The sequence below is a fragment of the Sphaeramia orbicularis genome, chromosome 6 (assembly GCF_902148855.1).
Source record: "Sphaeramia orbicularis chromosome 6, fSphaOr1.1, whole genome shotgun sequence".
In the NCBI taxonomy this organism is placed as follows: Eukaryota; Metazoa; Chordata; class Actinopteri; order Kurtiformes; family Apogonidae; genus Sphaeramia; species Sphaeramia orbicularis.
The window spans coordinates 23,981,699-24,003,620 of NC_043962.1; the positions used below are offsets into that span (position 1 = coordinate 23,981,699).

Below are 21,922 nucleotides of genomic sequence, written 5' to 3' on the forward strand. Positions count from 1 at the left end.
GATGACAGTGTAGTTGAGGACACAATACTGCAGTGGTCAAACTCCAATTTTGATCACATCAGAAGAATCAAAGCTGTACACCCATCACTGAAGGATGAAAAGAATGAAACTTCATCATAATGTGACAATATACAGTGCTGCAGAAAATTCAGGGACGATGCGATACTATTTTGTGACATCTGAAGTCCTCTCTCTCCTTTGTTCTTTCCTCTCTTCTCATATATCTTAAGGTCTGTTTTTCCTCCATGCAGTCTTGTCTCTTTCTGCATTTCCTCAGTGTCTTCACTTTGAACCCAACAGCATTAACCTGTCAGGAAAGTTACAAATGTTGAAGTGAATTATGTAAACCACGGAGAAATAACACAGTGAAAACCATTCAGATCTTACTTTATTTCATAATTTATCATGCTCTCACATCCAGCCAAATAAAACTTGACTTATTATATATTAGGCGAAACACTTTGCGCCTTTAAATCCTCCGAAATATGCTTAAGAATATTAAATGCACCTTTTTGGGGGAAAACATACACACATGTGCATACATGCATTTTTTTATTCTTTCATCACTCACCAAATGAAAGCAGCTTTGAATGCAAGATGCAAAGCTTTGGATGTTACACTAGCACCACCAAAAGGTTAAACAGAAAACAACAGATTTTTTTGGTCTCTTCTGTATTTTCTCCCTTTTTTCCTCTCCTCTAAAACACAGATTTGCAGCTCTGAAAATAAGATTAAGGATGTTTCGCCTTGGCTGCCAGTAAGTTTATTTATTTATTTGTGTCAATGAACACAACCGACAAACAAGAGCACAGACGAACACTCATTCACACACATTTTGTATATGTGTGTGTGTGTGCTTAGAGGGGGTTGTAAATAGTGTCAGTGCAGCATAATTAGTCGAACATGGCTGTATAATTGGTCTCTAATTGATATGAAGAGCAGTGTTGTAGACCAGGTTATACTGTACATGGTGAGAGCAGGAAATGCCTTCAGTCTGCTCAATCTCAGTGTCTCCTCTGATTGATGTCTTTGTAGCAAATGCCCTTCAACAATCAGCATCCACAATCTCTCTGTGTCTATCAGGCTACTGGTCTATCTTTGTGTAGCATCTTCTACCATTCATCTGTCATTTCTCCTTTTATGCCTAAACGTCTCACTATCTTTTTCTTTCTATCTCCACATTGATTCAGCCTGTTTTTCTCTGAAGGCATTCTCAACCTTTGGTCTGTTACGCTCACAAATGTGGAAAAGCAGCATGTAGGGTGGAGGAAGGTGAAAGTGGACGGTTTGTTTATGAGAAACTGGCTGCCATAAAAGATTGCACGCTTCCAAAGACCCAGACAGCACCCAGTGGAGGTAAAGAAAAAGTAACTTCAGAAGAAAAGAAAATCAATTTTTTTTTAAGTATCCTTATTTATAAAAGCTAATGGGTTATCTGCTCTCTTAATTTAGCAAATGAAGTTTGAAGAGGTTTCTCTGAAGACTTGGAATTGAGCAGCACAGATCTAAAATGACGCTCACCAACAAGAGGCACAGCTTGACACAAGAGGTCAACTTGTAGCAAATTGAAAGGATTTGAAGTTTAGGTGCGAAAGCTCTTTAGAACAATTCTGTTCATGGATCATGTGCTGATGCAAGACGACCTTCAAGGACATTCCCCTCATTTACACAGCAATTAAGCAGTACCCTGTTGGTAAATTGAAAAAGAGACAAAAATCCTCTGTGGATTTAATAACAAACTCATTACCAGGGCCCAACAGGGCGGAACTGCCTTTTAATTAGAGCAACACCTGATTAACGCCCAATTAACAGAGCCAGAGCCACTTAATTCTCCTCTAGTTTGGCAGGTTTAGAACATAAACATAAGCAGTCCAACATCAGTGTGCTTCCTGTTCTCCTGGGAATGTGTGAGAGAAAAGTAAATAACAAATTTGGAGGCAGTCTGTTGTGCGGTGGTCCAGATGCTATGTAGAACTGGGAACTGTACACTGGAAATGTATTCGGTAAATGGTGAAAAAAAGAGATGTACCTGGTGTAAGGCTGGCTCGCTAAAACTGTACTGATGTAGGGCAACAGAACGTGAGCCATCAAATCACAGAAAAGAGTTCGTATTTGTAGACTTTTCTTTTCAGACAGACACATTGTTATTTAGGTGTGAAAAAATAACTTTTATTTATGTGACAGATAGCTTGAGTCTGCCTAACATGTAAAACTACACAACTTTCAACACCCTGCCAGTGATAATAAAAGGAAAAAACTGTTTAAAAGTGTATGACTACTTACAGAGTGATTTCAATACATTGCATTATCACTGTTATGTATGTTTCATTGGGTATTTCACTTTGTAAACAGAATATTGCAACACAGTTTCGACAAAACTTTTATCCATTAGCATTTTTTTCTTTGGTTGAACATTACTGTTAAAAATGTCATGCAGCACGGCAATAATTTAACATTCATCCAGTACATGCTTTGGAAGATCTGAAATATTTTACATGAATCAGTTCCTCTACATCTGAATCTAAAATCAAAGTCAGCTTTCTTGTCAGTTTTTGCCATATGTGCATCGCATACAGAAAACTGAAATTACAAGACTATAAGGCCCCACAGTGCAAAGTGAACATAGTAGAAAAAAAAAATCAGAAAGTATTAAAAAAAAATACTCTTCCTGATCAGGACCAAACCTGCATTCAGGCAAACATAACTTGACACAAGTTGTGCACTGTCTGCAGGCGAGTCCAGGTGGTCCTTAGTGTTTTTAGTTTTCTGTAGCACAATTCAGCCTCAGTCCCTAAAAGAATGACCACAGACCTGTAGCCACCAGCGACAGGGATTTTTAGGATTCAGTCCCTCTTAACTTCCAAAACATTACACAACATGGAATGTGTGGTTTGTGGTGGAGTGTTCGTGACCTACAGGTTCACACTTATTTTCTCCATTCAAGGTGCTGACATGTATCTCTTTGGAGTCACACTGCTGTAGCTGCTAACAGAGAAATAACCATCACTGAAACAGCGTTTTGCAGACTTGAGTTGAGACTCAGCCCGCCATGACTCCACAGATTTCTCCAAGTCTGGGAGGATGTCCGGTACAACAACCTGTTCAGCAAGAAAGACCACCACCTCCACGACCAAAAGCAGAACCCAGCCGAAAGCCCCCAGCCAATACGAGGAGCCCAGGCTGGAGAAGTCCTCACGGATTTCTTCCCGATTTTGATAAGTAAAAAGAGACCAGCTGAAGAGGAAGAAGAACCCTGCAGATAAGAAGAGGGAAATGAGTCATGGAAATGACACAGTGCCCTTGCATAACTGACACTGGTACACAAAAACATTTCTGTAGGTGCTACTTCTCTCAGTGTTATTGTTATAACTGCTGTGAGTGGAGCTAGTTTGAACTACGCTGTATCCAGTTTTATACACACAAGGACAGCAGAGAAATCTAAGGTTTGATGAGATAATCAGCTCATACACAGTTTCTGGACTTTTTCTATTATCTTAAGTTTTTGGTGAGATATTGATTTAAACCTTTATTAAAATAAAGCCATGTGTAAGACTAAAGGAATGAATCACTATTTTGTGGAGCTGTCCATGAATCATAGACAGCTGGAATCTGAACCTCACTGCACACAGCTTTTTGTAAGATTTCAGAGGCCAAAACAGTCAGAAGGCACTGGTTTGATCTTTAACAAGATGCAGTTTAAAAGATTTTTATATTTCCCATTGCATGATATTTTCATTTCAAGAGCAACTTGTAAACAACGCTCTTGAATAAATGTAGTGGTGGGGAAATATTAAGTAGAATAAAATGGAAATGCTGAAGTATATCTACAACAGCTGTTTTGTGAGTTCAGAAACTGTGTAAAATATAAATGAAAACAGAATGCAATTATTTTCTTGAGACTCCTGAATGTTGAGCAGTGAAAATCATATATCAGAGAAGAACAGTTTAACATTCACCCCCAAAAGACTCCAGCAATTGATGTTCACAGATGTTTATAGTTTGACAAGTACTGTTGCCATGAAATACAAAATGTTGTTGTTGTTTTTTCTTAAAATGGTACATTCTCTCAGTTTGAACATTTATTATGTTTCCTATGTTCTATTCTGAATAAAATATGGGTTTAAAGGATTTGCAAATCATTGTACTTTCTTTTAATTTATATTTTACATCAGAATTTTTGCGACTGAGGTTGTACTTCGAGTCAAAGTATCTGAAATTCTTATTCCTGTACATAGAGCTTAGGTACCTCTGACCACTATTGAGTTGTATGCATTATTTGACAAGTAAAGTATGTGACAATTCTTGCTTATGTCTGTAAAGAGACTTGTTCAGAATCTGCCTCCTCGCCATTCAAGGAATGAGGGAGAGAGAGTTAGTCAAGCATGCAATACATGGAATGGAGAGAGTGAGCGGCACAGCCAGAAGAAAAAAGAAAAAAAGAAAAATAAAACATCTTTTCATGATTCTGTCACAGCAGTTATATTCTAAAACACAGATCAACACACCTACACCTTTTCAAACTCTATGAGAGTGTTCTAGAGGGAATATACAGCTGAAAAACAAGCTTTCTCATTTCTGCTATACGTGTCCAACAGGTCTGTCACAGATAATAAGAAATGTATAACCAGAATCGCTCCTATACTGTTCTGCCCACACATGCCATGTGGTGCTGTTATTAGCTGAAGGTACAAAAGCGCTCCCTGAAGTGAATTCAATGCTCAGAAACATCCAGAGCACAGTGAAAGAAAAGGAAAACAGAAAGTACATGCAGAGGGCAGAGTCTGCGCAGGTAAATACACCCCTGTACACTTACAGAGAATAAGAAGGTTATTCTATGTTAAAAGATTATTATTAGAAGAGTCTAAACAAGAACATGTTACATACTGTGCCTTAAAAACTCCCAAAAGAAGAACTGTGGTATCATACAGGGAAGTAAAAAAAAGAAAAAACATAGTGTGTATGTCTGTGTTGCCTGGTAAAAAAGAAGTTCATTGCTGTTACTTACCTGTGGAGGTCATGGTGAGCAGCAGCAGGGTGGTGGGGTAGAGCGCTTGTCCTGCCATTAGGAGAGAGCGAGTGTTGGAGTATGATCGCACCGTCTCAGACGTCCAGCAGAGGGCAAACACCAGACACAGAGCACCAGTACTCACAGCCATTAGGAAGGAAAGAACTGCAAACACTCTCTCTGCTTCAGGCACTAGAAACACACACAGACACACAGTAAAAAATCAGGTTTTTGCTCTGTACAATCATGATATAACTGAACTTGTTTAACTGATGACACACTTAATGACATTTTTATAAACAGGTGTGCCAACACAGAAACCAAAACCAAAAGAGGTCATGGACTTTCCATTAGAGTGTTGATTTCACATCATCTAAATTATAAAAGCCAAGTGGCCTCTGTGTGCATGTGTATCTAGGGTTTCATAAAAAATCCGGAAAGAGCTGACTGCTGCAGTTTGACACACTTATGTATTTTTAGTTAAGGAACAGACTAGTGAAAATGGCAAGTGGATTGGACCAATATTTTTGGGAGATATTAGTAATTTTGGAATACAATAGTCTTAGAATCACGTTGCTATGGCCAGAATACTTTGGTGGTGATTGCTGGACAAATGCGGTACAGCATGAACGAATACACAACAGCATAAAAACTATCACATCTAGAACCTGTGGATCCCCACGGGTCAACGCACTGGTGTCAATCATAATGTGTGTTAAAGATAAAAAGTCCTATGTCCAAAGTATTGCTTGATTTATACTCTCCTGTTTACTGTACGGTGTCCTTGAGTACCAAGAAAGGCGCCTTTAAATAAAATTTATTATTATTATTATCATTATCATTATTATTATTATTATTATCATTATCATTATTATTATTATTATTATTATTATTATTATTATTATTATTAACTAGAAAAAAGCACAGACCTCCGTCAAGGCAGATCGAACCCCCCCGCCCCATCACCACCAAAATTTAATCATTTGTTCCTTGTGCCAGTATCAACATTTCCTGAAAATTTCATGAAAATCCATCCATAACTTCTTGAGTTATCTTGCTAACTAACCAACAAACAAACAAACCCTGACAAAAACAAAACCTAATTGGCAGAGGTAACAAAGTGTTGTTTTTTTGTTTTTTTTTCAACTTCTAGCAGACCAAAATGTCAGTGCAACTGCCTTCGGTCATGTATGAGAGCATGTGCATATATAAGGAATGCTCTTCTCTGGTACAGCAGCAAGCTTCAACTTGTTACTATTGCTGAACAGCTCTTTTGCAAGTTGGCGTTCCTACTTATGTCAATTCCCTCTAGAGTATCAGAGGTGTAAAAAGAAGCAGTGCTTTATCCACCCAGCATGGCAGAGAGATGGTTTTTGCATTACTAAGTGTGCTGCTTTGCCTGAAACATTTCACTCAACAAGTAATGTGCCTGTCAAACCAGTCAGCAAAAATGTAACAGTGATAAATTGGATTTGACAGGAGGTGAACAGGGCTTCTTGCTTACCATTGAAGACATTGCCATCGTCGCTATTTGTCGGGTCAAGTTTAGTGTTATTCCACTTCGTCCACAGTCCCCTGTCCTTCAACCAGAATGGGGTCCAGATTGCATAGCACACACACAGGCAGCCTGCCAGCCCTACACAGGACTGGGCAAATCTGAAGCGACTGATGGAATCCTCTAGCTTCAAAAACTTCATATTACTAAAAAAAACTGAGAGGGAAAGACAGAAAAAAGAGGATCTTGTGTGATACGACAACACATACCTTTAGTTTCTTAAATCTGCATATTTAAGATCACTCAACTATCACAACAAAAGAGTAAGATTAGTCTTGTCTTACCTTTAACGTCCAATCTCAGGAACAAAACTGTGAGGTCAAACTGTAGAGCAAAGTATAGATGACAGTGTTTAATACAGTACAAGTACCAGTACACGTAACCTTTCAACACTCACACCAACAGTGTCAGATAAACTGTTCATGACCACAAACCCTCACTCAAACATCTACCCCTTCTGTTTACTCCGCCCCTGCTGTAATGGAAACTCCCCCAGCAGGCTGTTAGATTTCCCCGTGAATTCTCCACCGTGGCCCACCAACACATACTGTAAACAAAGTGAAAGTAACAAAAACTGGCCTGTGATATTTTAGGAAGTAAAACTTTGTATGATCGACATTTCGCAACAGCAAATAAAGAACAACGGTTAATGAAAAGGGAAGCAACAGTAGATTAAATCCCCCAAAGACTCGATATATGATAAAACGAGTCAGGAAATCCCACTCAAGCCCCCACTTTCACAGTGAGGTCACGCTGTTATTTTGCGGCCGACAATGCCTCCGACCTCAGATATGACTCGTCATCGTCAAATAAGTATCACCTCCTTCACTTTCCTTTCTTGCAATGGAACAGTGCCTACAGCCCACCCAAAAGCAAGTAGAAAAACTGTCACAATGAAATGGCAACCCGTTCACAACCTTTAAAGTGCAAGACAGTTTTTTTTTCCACACAAATTAAGACCGTGTAAACCATAAAAGCACACACAAAGATGTAAACTGACTCTGTATGAAAATAGAAGAAAAATATAAAGGCATGAATCCCATTAAAACCTGGTTTAAATGAAAGATTATAACATACAACATAACATATAGATGTATTTCATTCCTTTATTCATAGATAAATGACTTCACAGAAAGTAGAATATATTCTGAACAATTAAAGTGCATGTCGCCAAAAAAAAAAAAAAGATATACAATTCATAGCAGATTACGAATGTCTAAGAATAGAATGTGACAGGTTTTGGTTTATTTACTTGCGTTTGGCTTTTTTTTTTTAAACTTAAGTCAATAAAGAGAACTTTTTCTTTTATGGATGTCAAAAAACAAGGTCATCTGATAAAAAATAAGGGTCTCTAAATGCAGATATAAAAGCACCTTGTCTTGCTCTTCCAACCTCATCTTTACCTTGTGCCACAGTGCTGTCTTTCTTCTTCAGTCTGCTCCTCATAACTATCAGATCTGACCTTGTGTCAAGTGTTTGTGTCAGGCTTTCCTCCATAAACGGAGAAGGCAAAAAAAGGATGCTGAAAGAAGGGTCTTTTGAAATGTGGCAGCTACATATGTGCCTGTTTATCCTAAGATCACTTTCTGGCTCTTTGCATCAGCGCTAGGAATACATCGCGTATCTCTGGGTCCTCCCCTGCAGCCGTCTCTGGAGTGTTTTTCTCCAGCCAATCAGAGGATCGGAGCTGATGTCGCAGGGTACCGATCAGGGACTCCAGGCCGTCTGCGGGCTTAGACGCTTGGCAGTCCAGCAACACAAACTCCTCAGTGGCCAACGAGTCTGAGTCAGGAACAGGACTATCCTTCTCTTTCAGCCGGTCTGATGACTTGCTCCGGGGTGATGGTGTCGAATTGACAAACGCAGCATTGTCTGTATCTGCACTGTCCTCTTTCACTGACTTTTTGCTCTCCTCAATGGCCTCTTTGATGGAGTGTGAGTCAGGGCCGGCAATTTCTTCTTCAATTTCTTTCAAAGCCTCCCTAATTCGCTTTAAGCCTGAAATAACACAAAAAATTAACAGAACAAGTCAGCGTTTCTATTGTTTCATCAATATTTAGTTTAAGAAACAAAGCAGAACCTAAGTTGGAAAAAGATAAACAACTGACTGAAAGACATGAAAATAATACATAAAACCTAATCAATGTCTAGTTTAAAGCTGAAAATTTGACAATAACACACTGCAAAAATCAAAATCTTACCAAGTGTATTTTTCTCATTTCTAGTCAGAATATCTCATCACACTTAAAATAAGACATAACCACCTAAGGAGTAACTTGTCAGTGAGATATAAGAACTTATTTTTACACAATAGATCTTGAAAATCTTACTTCAAGAAATCTTACCAAGATAATTTTCACTTGTTCCATTGGCAGATTTTTTTTGCTTAACTCAAGATTTTTTTTTTTTTGCTTAATTCAAGCACAAAAATCTGCCAATGAAACAAGTGAAAATTATATTAGTAAGAATTCTTGAAAGAAGATTTTCAAGATCTATTGTATTAAAGTAAGCTCTTATATCTTACTTACAAGTTACTCTTTAAGGGATTATGTCTTATTTTACGTGTGATGAGACATTTTGACAAGAAATGAGAAAAATACACTTGGTAAGATTTTGATCTTTGCAGTGCATAGCTTACTGCACAAAGAAATCATAAAATAGAAGATTCTGAATGTAAAATTATTTGATTTGATTGAAAGGTCAGAAACTGAGAGACTGACCGAGCTCAAGGTGGTGCTGTTGATCTGCAAAGACGATGCGGAACCATCCAGGTGTGGAGCAGGAGAAGGCTTGACCACAGCTCAGCACCACCTTGTGTCTGAGGAAACACCTCCACAGAGACAACTCCTCCTCAAACGTCGACTCTTTGAGGTACTATCGAAAACAGAGAAACAGAAGTGACACATCAGGCTTATATGTATTTTCAAGAAATTACCATCTGTGGCATAAAAGGTCAACATAGCTGAATGACTGCGATATCTATAACTGGGAATTCTAGTATGCAGAAGTGTAAAGTGAGAGATCAGTCAGCGGTATCAGTACCTTCCTGAGGTCAGCCCAGACATACAAAGCTGCAGGCCTGTCCAGATAGGGAATGCCCATAGCCCGCAGTTCTTGTGTCAGATAACTGTGAGCGGTTTTCAGCCTGCTTCTGTTTTCTGGCAAGAATTCCACACTGATCCACTCTATGCGATGAAAATGTCAAGTGACAATATGTTTAGTAGAAAATTAATGTAACAGGTCTTGCAGTGTGATACGTAACTGAAACCCCTGCTGTGCTACTGTCACATTCAAAGCCAAAAGCAGGGATGATATCTTTTGGAAGCAGGGGAAGCACCAAAGAGCATGTGTTTAAATTCATGAATATAGATTCAACGTTACATCAACTGCATGCAAAAACACCTGAATATATTTATGTGGATTTTGTCTTCACCAAACGTAGTCTTATGTGAGGATTGTACCCTAAAATGAGACTGAGATCCTTACCTCTGTCCTGAAGCAACTGTGCAACCTGGTGTTGAGTGGATCCAGGGATGCCATGGAAAGAGCCGAGCTGGGCCAAAGCCTCCACAAGGTCTGCGTTCTCAGTATACAGAGTGCCTATTCGGATGCCTGCCATCGCAAAGTCCTAAAAGATCCAGATGAAGTAAGTGAGAAAGACTAGCGAAAGCAAACACCTACTGAATAAAATCTGAGACTGTACTCTTCTGTCAACGGCGATATAAAAAGCTCTCAGTAAAGCACGGCCTCACACTCCTACAGTGCACCACAGTACTTACCTTGCTCATCCCCCACATCACATGTGTCCTTTGTGGGTCAGGCAAACTGAAATAGGAGCATAACATTATCGGTTAAGAGAATGTCATCAGCCACCGCTGTATTGATTAACGGTCTAACAGAGTAATCACACAGAGGTCAGGTTCAGCCAGTACCTGTCCATACTGAGGACACTGTGAAATGTGACAGATTCATCAAAGACTGTCAGCATATACACCTCATCTACAATGGCATGGAGCTCATTTCTGAAGAGAGAAAAGAATATTATCCACAGACTATATGTTGAGCAATAAAACAAACCATGATTCTGTATTGTTAATTATTGAAGAAAACGGCAATATAACTACAAAATGCTCACTCTACACCTGTAATTAGAATAAAACCAAAGTAATACAATCCAATCCAATTTATTTATATAGCACATTTAAACAACAAGAATGTTTCCAAAGTGCTGCACATCATAAAAACAATTAAAAGGAATACAAAAAACAATAATTAAGTACATAAAACTACAACAATGCTCTAAACAAACAATAAAATCAAATAGTTAGAAGTAATAAAATCAATAAAAATCATTAAATAAATAAATAAACTAGAAGCACTCGGAGAGCGCAGACCTCCGCCAAGGCTGATCAGTGGCCCCCCCCGTGGGCCCCCCCACGCCAAGGAGGTTATGTTTTTGCCAGAGTTTGTTTGTCTGTCTGTCTGTCTGTCTGTTTGTCTGTCCGTTAGTGTGCAACATAACTCAAAAAGTTATGGACAGATTTTGATGAAATTTTCTGGTCTGTGCACCCCCCGTGGGCCCCCCCACCCCCGATCACCACCAAAAGTTAATCATTTCTTCCTTATCCCATTTCCAACAAACCCTGAAAATTTCATCAAAATCTGTCCATAACTTTTTGAGTTATGTTGCACACTAACGGACAGACAAACAGACAGACAGACAGACAGACAGACAGACAAACAAACCCTGGCAAAAACATAACCTCCTTGGCGGAGGTAAAGACACAGAGGACCACACAACTCATGCGGACTCAAAAGCCAGAGAATAAAAATGGGTCTTAAGAGTAGACTTAAAACACTCCACTGCGGGGGCTGTTTACAACAGATCAGGAGTCTGCAAGGACCTTACTCTGGAAAGATCATTAAGAAAACTTATGGATGATGCAGGAGGCTCCTTGGCACATACACTTGATAATGCTGATGGTGAAGAAATGTGATAAAACTCCATCTAGTGCACTTGATATTCCAAACAGGACAGAGCTCTCAACCGTAAAATAAAGGAGTCTAACTAGGAATTGTTTGCTGTGACTTTGAAATGTGCTTAAAGGAGCCATGGGACTGTAGATTACAGAGTTAGGACACAGCATGAAATAACAGACAAGCAAACATACCTTTTGGCAAACTCCAAGAAAGCAATCATCTCCTTCTGGGTGTAGATCTCAGCCAGAGGGTTGTGGGGGTTCATCAGTATAACAGCTCGGATGATAAACCCCTGGAAGAGACGATCGAGGTCTAAATAAACTGATATGAGGTATCGCTATCATCTGTAAAGAAAGGCTTTAAAACTAATCTTTGATAATAAAAGAGCTTTCATGTCATGGGGGTAGTTTCACCAGCATTGGCGAGTGATTCTCTGACTCACTGAGGCATTCATTAAATTACCTCTTGCTTAGCCCTTTTTAGTCCATCTTCCAGTTTGCCCACAGTGAGTTGGAAGGGCCGACTGCCTTTGTCATTTCCCTTTAAATGAAAAGACTTTTACTTTGACATCCACTTGACAACCCACTTTATGTGAGACAGCATGATGTAGACAATAATGATGTAGACAGATGCCTATAACAATGTGGCTTTGATCAAATGTACATAGAAGAAGCGAGGCACAATGAAGACTTGCTGAATAAACATCTCAAAACAATGCATAAGTAATGTAAGAATCTGAAGTGCTACTCCTACCTCAGGGTCAAGAGGCACATGGAAGAGTCTGACATCACTATATAAATGCAGATCCTCAGTGATAACGCCGTAGAATGGGGTAGGAATGAGAATGGCATCTAGAGGAAGAAAGAATAGCTCAGAATATAGTTTCCTTAAGTGCAATACAACCCACTCCTTATACATAAACATATCATACTGTACATGTTAAATACTGGCAAAAATGACACATCTAAAAGAGCTTATGTAATTTACAGTTGAGGTTATTAATTTCCAAGACCAGTTAGGAAACTATTTATTTTGCGTTTACCAGCTTATTGAGCAAAACAAACACATTACTTTGCCTAAAATGAGGCCTCGCTTTTGCCGTGACACTACAAATTAAGAAATGTATGTTGAAGCTTTAATAGCTTTGAAAGTGTTTTGTTTATATTATTATGCTACATCTTCCCTGTTCTCTGTTACACTTTATATGATTACAGTTTTATTATAAATCAGGCAAATACTCGAAGAATACATATTGCCACTGTTTGCACATTTGTATTCATTCTGTATAGTAAATATGGATGTACTGTAACCTACCTTTTGGGTCACAAATTACTGCAGCAATAGATGAGAAGAGGGAACCACAGCCATTCATCACCACAACCTGAATAAATACACACATCCGCTGTGTTATAAAAGACCCAATTAAGGCACAGAAGGAGGCCTGATAAATATGCTATGGCTTCATCCACCAACTAAAACAGCCATTCATTACATTTGCAAATTAAGTGAGTTACCCAAAAATGCTATTATAATAAGTACTGTACAATTTGGCATCTTTATTTTCATTTATGAGGAAAATAAATGAATTCAATCAACTGCCTTCACTTTGAGAATGACAAAAACAGTTTATATGAAGCTTAGCTTGTCAATACTTACACAGCCTTGTGTTTGATGGATGGGGTGTTAAAATAGAAAATGTAAAACTCTTGCAGTCCAATTTCATGCATTTAAATGTAAAAAAAAAAATCTATTTAAACTTGTGTTTGGGGAGGTAAAATTGTTCTTTATACTGAATTATTCATGATTGATGGAATGTTAGTGATGCTATTCAGCATTTAAACCTCATTTGTGTGTTGTACATGTAAAAGCTACAACACAAAGCGCAATGATGTATTTTTATAAGTAATTGTAAATAATGTAGTCTTACAAACTTTAGAATACCTCAGAAGGATGCAGACTATAAGAAGAATTAATGAGTTTCTCACCTCTGCCTTTTGTTTTTATACACTCTCCAAAAACTCTCTTAGGTTTAATTTCCTACATATTTGCCTAAAAAGGTCATTCATTTTGCAGATATTATACCGAAATACTCCAGTGCAAAAACCAGCATTAATCGTCACTCACACTGTCAGCTTTCAGTGGGCGTGGAGAACAACAGTAATGGCTCAGGAACTTTGCCACCTCCTCTCTCAGGCTGAAGGAGAGTAATACAGAACATCAGTTTGTATGAGGGTTAATGTTTGCTTTGAAATCTCTTAAAAACTCATTTTATTACGTGACACGTAATTGTGTGCCTTGTAATAAAATGGAAATAAATGCAGACTTTAATCTCTTACAATGCGTGTCCCGTCCAGTCTGAATACTGCAACAAGGATGGGTTAATATGTAGCATGTCGGGTTTGGTCAGCTGTATCAGGAAAAGAACTTAAATTAATTTGTGAATGCAAGAGGAATAATTTATGATAATGTAGAATAAGGAACACATAGAATGGCACAATGCTGTTAAATCACTATTACCAAAGTGTTTCTCTTACCCGTTTGTGAAGAAGGTCATAGCATAGTTTATTCTCACTAGTACCCATGTTAATAATACCCTAGGAGTAAGAAAAAACACATGAATAATTAATCAAAGAGTCATTTTTAAACATCAGAACCATCAGACACCATCAAACCATCCACGCTCACATTAGGGTTGTCTGTGTCATGGTGTCTGTCCATTCCATACTTGGCGTAGCCCTCTTGCAGAATACCTTGATGCTGTCGGATGCTGTTACCACGGTTGGATAGATACACACTACGCCCAGGAGTTTCAGCACCTCTCAGCGTTGCCAAAATATTCTGAGACATTTCACAGGCCTTGACAGATGTAGGCGGTGCTGACTTTGTTGTCTCCTGAGTGGAAATAACCTGTGCAGTAGGAGTTTCTGAAGGGTGCGGAGATAAAGATGATGAGACAGAGGGGGCAACTGTGGTCAGCAGTGAGGCCGACATGTTAGCTGGCGGTGAGACGGAAGGTTCATCCGGTTTAGCTGTTGAAGCCTGGGCACCTTGTCTGACAGCCACCAATGCCCCTGTCAGCATGCTGAACAGGCGGAGCTCATGCTGCCGCTCCTGTTCTGCCCGCCTCTCCTCCCGCTGTTCCCTCTGCTCCTCCGCCTGCAATTCCCTCTCGAGCCGTGCCTCCTCCAGGGAGAGCAGGCGCTCCTCTGCTGACTGCTGCCAGTTCAGGAAGCTGGCCAGAGCTTTGTCCAGACGTCCCTGACTGCCACATCGTGCACCTCCATGCGTGCAGGATGCTTTACCGGCCCGGCGGCGCTTCCTCTGTCTCATAGCTGCTGTTGGATGAGGACCCTCCTTGCGAGACTGTTCAGGTGGTTCATGGGACAGAGGGCCACCAGCAGCATGGGCACCAGCTGTGGCAGAGCCAACAATGTTTAGATCACTAAAACCTGTAGGTATGGGAAAAAAAAACACATAAGAAAAGGTTGTGAAATTAATAGAGGTAGGGAAATTCTGAGATTCAAAGATGTATTACGATGTGGAGAGTAAATCAAATACACTGCACATGCAATATTTGACTGAACCACCTTTGGTTTTGATTACAGGAGACACTGTAACATCTTTTTTGCCACATAATGCTTATGTAGTGTCACAGTAAGGTCCATAATCAGGGTTCCCACTCTTTCCCTGAAATTATTTTCCAGGACTTTTCCAGGACATTTCAGCCGCTACAGAGACAAGTTATCACATCATACACTAATCCATTCCCCTGTCCCCCTCATTCTTTGAAAGTGTTCTTTTCTACAGTTGTAACTTGCATTTACCCAGATTGCTTCTATGTTTATTACTCAGACATCTGAGGTGCAGTCTATGGCTATAATTTATCTATGAAAAATAATTATGACAAATGTATTACAGAATAATGCAAACACACCCACAGATTACAGCATAGCACTTCATTAGCCTGACAAACTGGAGTTACAATGTTCAACTGGTCAATTCCCAACTCAAATTTCCCTTCTCTGTTACTTTCTCTCATGCACTTCCGCTAAAAATATTTGTATATTTCAATAAATCACTGAAAAATAATTTCCTTTGCTTCATCTCAGTTTAGGTACACAAGGTCACAAGGCAGGGGAAGGATAAATAATTTTGGGTCAAAACACAGTAATGTCCCGTCAGAGAGCAAACATTAGCTGATTGCCATTCCAACATTTATTTCAGTATAAAGTAGCTCCTTGTTTTGGATAATCCCTTATGCTCCAACTAAAGCAAAAATGAATTTAAAAGTAAAAATGTGGGTCATTTAAAAAGCAACACTAATCTGTCAAATTGTCTCTAAAGTTTCCCGTCAGAGAGATTTTGAATACTGTGTTTTGACCCTTTTCCAGAATAACTCAACCATTTTTTTCATTTTCCATATGTTTTCCATGACTGGAAAATTGGTCAATAATTTTCCAGGTTGTCCAGGATGCGTGGGAACCTTCATAATATTTTTTCCATCCATAGTTACATTAATTTTTTTATTATTGATGATGGAGAATCAGACTGCTACATCAAGCCTTATCACATCCTAAATTACAGTCTGGACTTTATGGAGACTAATCCATGTGTGAAAATGATGTTTCATTCTCCCTGAACCATTCTGTCACAAGCCTGATGACCCTGATCAATCCTGGCACTGTCCAATCTTTGTGACATTAAAGACATGAGAGGACACTTACTGCATCAGTTAGAGTTAAATAACCTGTTACAGCTGAAACATTATTAAGCACTGCAGTGCTTACCCATGGAAGGATCTGAACTATTTGCTTAGTTAAATCCAGTGAATGTCTCCTGTAATAATCAAAACAAAGGCAGTGCAGTGAAATACTGCATGTGTGACTTTTTTCTTTGGCCAGGCAGTGTATATTCACACCTCATATACAGCAAAGGGGTTTATGTTTACAAGCTGAGATCAGTCACACTGATACTGATATTAAAAATATTATTGTCTGTTGTCCTATTTTTGACAGCACATTCTCAATACAGTGGTGTTCAGACTGACCTGACTGCACACAAAAAGGAGTTATGTGGTGTTAAATAGAATACTGAGAATGTGACACATTGAGATATACTGAAAATGGATATAATAATTATATATTATATATAATATAATATATATATATATATATATATATATATATATATATATATATATATATATATATATATATATATTAGAATATAATAATTGTTTAAAGGTGAATCTTTTTCAAATCATGAAGCCAGTGAAGAGTCATACCTCTAGCACACAGGTGTCAAACATGCGGCCCGGGGGCCAAATCTGGCCCGCCAAAGGGTCCAGTCCAGCCCTTGGGATGAATTTGTGAAATGCAGAAATTACACTAAGATATTAACAATCATTTTAGTTCCGGTTCCACATTCAGACCAATTCAATCTCAAATGGACAGGACCAGTAAAATACTATCATATTAAAATATAAAAAATGACAACTCCAAATTTTTCTCTTTGTAAATGTAAATATTTTCATGTATTTACACCAAAACAAAGTATAATTTAGCAAAAAATTTGAATAACCTGAACAAATATGACCAACCTGAAATGCCTTAAGAGAAGTAAGTACAATTTTAACAATACTCTGCCCGTTACTAAATGTTTTGTGTGTTTGTAGATCCACTGTGATCTGTAAGTTATAATGTACATGTGTAAATGATAAACTGAGGCAGAATATTGTTAAAATTACACTTATTTTTTCAGTTTGTTTATGTTATTCACATCTTTTGAAAAGACAGTTTGTAGAAGTAAACCTTTTCATAATGTAAATTTACTTTTTTCGCTCTAAAACATAGAGAAAATTTTGGAGTTGACATTATTTATATATTATTATGCTATTATTTTACTGGTTCGGCCCACTTCAGATCAAATTTAGCTGAATGTGGCCCCTCAACTAAAATGAGTTTGACACCCCTGCTCTAGCAGTTACTAATCTCATTTTCTAATAAACTAACAGAAGCAATTCTAATTCGGATGCCCAACCTGAAGGTGAAATCCTTGCATTAGTCGAGCCCTCTCCTTGACCCAGTGTGTCCTCTGGTCCCAGTATAGATTGTCCATCAGTCTCATGATCATCCCCAGATCCATAGTACATCTCAGGTGGTGCTACACCTGAGTTCAGCATGCTCTCTTCAACATCTTCACATTTTATATCGAGTGGATCTCCAGGTTTAGGAGGCTGGCCAAACAGAAACCCCCCTGAGGAAGTAGGACCAAAGGCGCTTGCTGAAACCCCTTGCAGGTATCCGTCAGACCCACCTGGGCTCTGAAACACCTGTTGAGCTATGACAGCTCCGCCCAGGGATGAATAGGTAATAGCCGGTCTGTTGGCCAACACCCTGTCCATGACATCATAGAACTTCCATGATCTCATTTTATGGTTGTCCTTGATTCGTCGGTACTCCAGCTTCATCTTCTTGATCTTCTCCCTGCACTGGTCACCGGTGCGGTAGATGCCCTTCTCACGCAGGATGTGGGCTATGCGGTCAAATACTCTCTGGTTGCGCAAAGAACTCTCCAGTTCAATCTGGACGGACTCATCTGACCACAGCTGCAGCAGCTCCACTATCTCCGGGTCGGTCCAGTTACTGCCCCGCTCGTGCCTCCTGCCGCGGAAGTCCATGGTCTAAGTTACATGTATTCTGAAAGACACACAAAGGTAAACAGGAAGACAAAGACGACCCACTAGGACCCAAACATCCGGAGCACCGAATTCTGTCTTAAATATTACAAAAGCCTAATATTTAGTTAGTACTAAAATGACTGAATATACCCCAGAACGGTCCCTCATGTGTTGCTCTGACCGTCTTTTAAAGTACGGCTCTTCCCATACACACTGCACTGGAGCTGTCACTCACATCTGACATCCACATACGGCCGCTCATGTCACGGTTCTTTAACCCGGTTTGGACTGGTTTGGAATGGCAAGGAAAAGCTTTGTCCGACCGGTTCTAGGATATGATATTCATTCTTCACAAAAATTTGTCATAACTTCGTAAAATGGGGAATAGACGGGTACAAAAATATCTACATCCGGGTTGACGGCACATGCGTGCTGTCCTTATTCCGGGATAACTTTGGTCCGTGTTAACGGTGGAGCTGTAGAAGCAAGCTGGATTTCACTTATACCAGGCTGTAACGGGGTAGGCACAACCATGCGAGTCAGACAGAGCAGGAAGTTGATGTTATGGCCCCCTCTACCGTACGGTTGGAGCTGGACTCACTTGTGTAAGTTCGACTGTTGTCCAGAAGATGGCGCGCGCACACTGCACAACGACTCGGCTTTCTAGAAAACAAAGATGCATGTTTTTCATACAGGCGTGGCCCGGGTCAGATATTTCATCGCGAAGAAACAATGAAAGCTATTGGAAACGAGTCCAGACTTCTGTATTATTTGAAGAGCAAGTTTTAAACAAGTTTTAAAATGATCTGAACGAAGTTTTTGGATTCAAAATGTTTATCTTTACGAGATAATAATGCTGGTAATTCACATCATGAAACAAGAACTTACCGGACTGATAAATTATTTAGTTGTGCCAATATTAGTTGTGTTTACATCCAAGAAACACGTACAAATGTGATGTTTGTCTAATTTTTTGCTCCATTTGGTTTTTGAGACAAAGCCCCGCCCCTGTCGCCACCCGTGGTGTTCTAAATCAAACACACCCCACAGTCTGATGGGCTCTGAACGTGACGTATTTCCTGGAGAAAAAGGGTTTGTGGCAGTTTGTTGTCATCTCCATCCAGTACGAACCCGTTATATTGCATTGGCACGCAGCCCCCTACTGTTCTACCTGTTTTTTTCTCTTCGTGTTTCTACTTTGCGTGTGTAAATTAATTCTGTTTACTCTAGGCAGCATGTGAAATAACTGAAACGGTTAAAAGAAGCAGCTAAAGAAATAAGTGGACACGACGGGTGAAGTTAAATTGAACCATGGTAATGGTGGCAAGTTGGTGGCGGATTATAAGCAAAGCTAGATAGTTGAATTTATCACTTTAGGAGAAGAATGGGTGTGTGCGGATAGCATCATTATTCATCCCTTGGACCTAATAGTGAACGTACAAACGTCAGGTTAGATGTAAAGTTGAGAGTCAAGCCGCAGGAGAAAGAGGGAGTCTCCACCCGGAGCCAGAGGAGGATGAGGAGGCATGACGTCCTGGTCCTTGTTGGCATCTGATCCGTCCAGACACGGTACGGTTTGCAACTGGTTTTACTGTTTTCAAAGCCACGAGTTTAGGTGTGTTTAAAGCAGGGAGGGGGTCTGGAGGAGAGAGAGGGTGGGAACAAAGACGGGTGTATTTGCAGAAAGCATGAAGGCTGTGGAGGCATAAAGTCACAGACAGTGCTGCCGACAGCCCGCACCAGTCCTCCCAGTCAGGTGAACAGTCTCCGGGCTGGAGATCGGGCTTTATTCCCCCTGTACAGCCGGAGCTTTTCTGCTGAAGACATGGCTTAAACCGGTAATTGAACAGCCTTGATCCGGAGCGCTTCCTTTCTGAAGTTTATTGCCGGTAAGGTAACGACATGTTTGTTGTTAAGGCTGATTTACAGTGTTGTTGAATGCAGCATGACACGTTTGACTCTGTTCATTCAGATTTATGCTCAGCTTTCCTCCATCTCCCTCTGTCTCTTGCGCACACTTTTCCAATTTCTTTTTACTTATTCCTTCCAGAAGCTTTAATAGACTAAATCCCTCATCAAGTACTTTAATCTGTGTGAGGTGGGAATTGCTATAATAAATTCCACTAAGTTGTGCTTCTCCGGGAACACAGGAATTGTAGAGACTACGCTGCGAACACTGGCATCAGATGTATGTGGTTATTTTCAGAGAAAGTGCTCTGTTTGAACCAGCAACCCCGATTCTGCGGGAAGAAACTCAACTCCAACTGATCATAATTTTCTTGTTTTATCCTCTGGCTACTGTTATGACTTAGTGTATCCTGTGCATCTCCCACTGAGTTTTCAATAAGAGTGGAAGTCAAGGTCACTGGCTATTCTGGCACACAGCAAGACTCCAAGCTTTCCTCTGAACGAGATTATATTACCTCACCACATCAAAGATTACCCTACAAACTCATCTTTTATGTCTATAGTTGTTAGGCTTAACGCTTAGCCAGGCAGGTTATGAGATCACAGATGTTTCAGGCTTATTTTCTCATTGCCAGAGTCAGTTGGAGTTGTCCATATACTCGTTCAGCCCTAGACATCACCACATTTCCAGCTTTATTGATTCCTTGCTAGTTCTGGATTTAACAGAACTGGTAATTCTTCAGCCATGAGCTGTTAGGAGCTCACATTTTATAAGAAGCATAAAACAGGAATGCAGTGGAGGAGAAAGAAGTAGGAAGACAAACTTGTCAACAGTATAACTCATCTATAAACTAGGGCACAGAATGCAGTGGATGAGGAGAAGTTTGACATAGAGAACAATGCCAAGATTCAGATGCCTGTTAAAAATTGGGTTGGATCCCTCTGTGTGACATTACTTACCATTGATTTTTTTTTCTTCTTTTGGACACATTGCTGCCGCCCCAGACAACATTTTATCACACTTTTCCATCTTTGTACCTTGTAGAGAATGTGAGCTGAGATAGATCCGGCTTCAGTGGTTCTGAGTCATGACTTTCTTTCTCACTTTACGATGTGCCTGAAATGATCACCATACAGCTCACTTCCAGCTTTGTGACTGTGTTCGACGTGCCTGTACAGTGCTTCTGGTTTTCCAATCACACTTTCACTTGGAGCAATTTTTCCTCTCAGGAGAGGATGCTTGGCTATCAGCGGTACTTAACAAATGCCGCAGCTCTCTCCTGTGCCTTGGTTTTCTATGAGAGGGCAGCCCAGAGCACATGGTGGGTGTTGATTTGGCTGCTGGGCAGCCTGAAATAGAGCTGGAGTGCTGCATATGGTCTGTCACAGCTTCATGTGCTTATCATTACCAGAAGAAATGGCTTATTCATTTCTATCAAGAGATATGTAATTCTGATGCATTATGTTTATCAGGTTCCATCACAATAATGAAATGCATTGCATGAAATGTATTCACAGTGAGTCAGATACATATGTTAATGTTATGGTGGATGTGCACTATTTTTGACTTGGAATATATTTTGACAAGAACATTTTAACAGCAATATTTGAACTATGAAAATATTAACTCTAAATAAAAATACATCAGCAGTAAAACAAACTACCACTGGGTACATATACTTTAAAATACAGCTAGTAAAAATACATGTACTGTGACTTGACGACACATCTGCCAACATACAGTATGAATCATAGCCACTATGGAATATTAATAACGTATATCCCACTGATGTAT

General features: G+C 39.6%; 2 protein-coding genes across 7 annotated transcripts in view; one reads left to right on the top strand and one right to left on the bottom strand.

The window, feature by feature from the left end:
* Positions 1-2,901: 2,901 nt before the first annotated feature.
* accs (1-aminocyclopropane-1-carboxylate synthase homolog (Arabidopsis)(non-functional)) lies at positions 2,902-18,691 on the bottom strand. 5 transcript variants are annotated; one of them, XM_030137097.1, is made up of 19 exons: positions 18,455-18,691; positions 17,580-18,238; positions 14,226-14,989; positions 14,075-14,134; positions 13,877-13,947; positions 13,665-13,734; positions 12,855-12,921; positions 12,294-12,391; positions 12,003-12,080; positions 11,732-11,832; positions 10,493-10,582; positions 10,340-10,385; positions 10,047-10,188; positions 9,603-9,745; positions 9,281-9,434; positions 6,845-8,558; positions 6,510-6,716; positions 5,006-5,197; positions 2,902-3,253 (listed from the first exon to the last, which is right to left on the bottom strand). In XM_030137097.1, exons 2-16 carry the CDS (start codon positions 18,217-18,219, stop codon positions 8,140-8,142), a joined length of 2,943 nt encoding a protein of 980 aa, XP_029992957.1. In that variant the 5' UTR covers positions 18,220-18,238; positions 18,455-18,691; the 3' UTR covers positions 2,902-3,253; positions 5,006-5,197; positions 6,510-6,716; positions 6,845-8,139. The 5 variants fall into 5 exon arrangements, with proteins under 5 accessions (XP_029992957.1, XP_029992955.1, XP_029992954.1 ...); XM_030137095.1 differs by having other exon boundaries at positions 18,401-18,691; XM_030137094.1 differs by having other exon boundaries at positions 18,370-18,691.
* A 636-nt stretch (positions 18,692-19,327) lies between these two features.
* furinb (furin (paired basic amino acid cleaving enzyme) b) overlaps positions 19,328-21,922 on the top strand; it is an 85,322-nt gene continuing 82,727 nt past the window's right edge. The window contains exon 1 of one of the 2 annotated variants that reach the window (XM_030135885.1): positions 19,328-19,788. The gene's annotated coding sequence lies outside the window, so the exon portion shown is untranslated. Of the gene's footprint in view, positions 19,789-19,872; positions 20,109-21,922 lie in introns of those variants that run through there. The other variant, XM_030135886.1, reaches the window with a different exon arrangement.

Coding starts and splice junctions, on each gene's coding strand:
- accs (XM_030137097.1), bottom strand. CDS start 18,219: ATGGACTTCCGCGGCAGGAGGCACGAGCGGGGCAGTAACTGGACCGAC. Junction 14,990..17,579: donor TGCAAGGATTTCACCTTCAG/GTTGGGCATCCG, acceptor CCATACCTACAG/GTTTTAGTGATCTAAACATT. Junction 9,435..9,602: donor TCTGGGCTGACCTCAGGAAG/GTACTGATACCG, acceptor TGTTTTCGATAG/TACCTCAAAGAGTCGACGTT.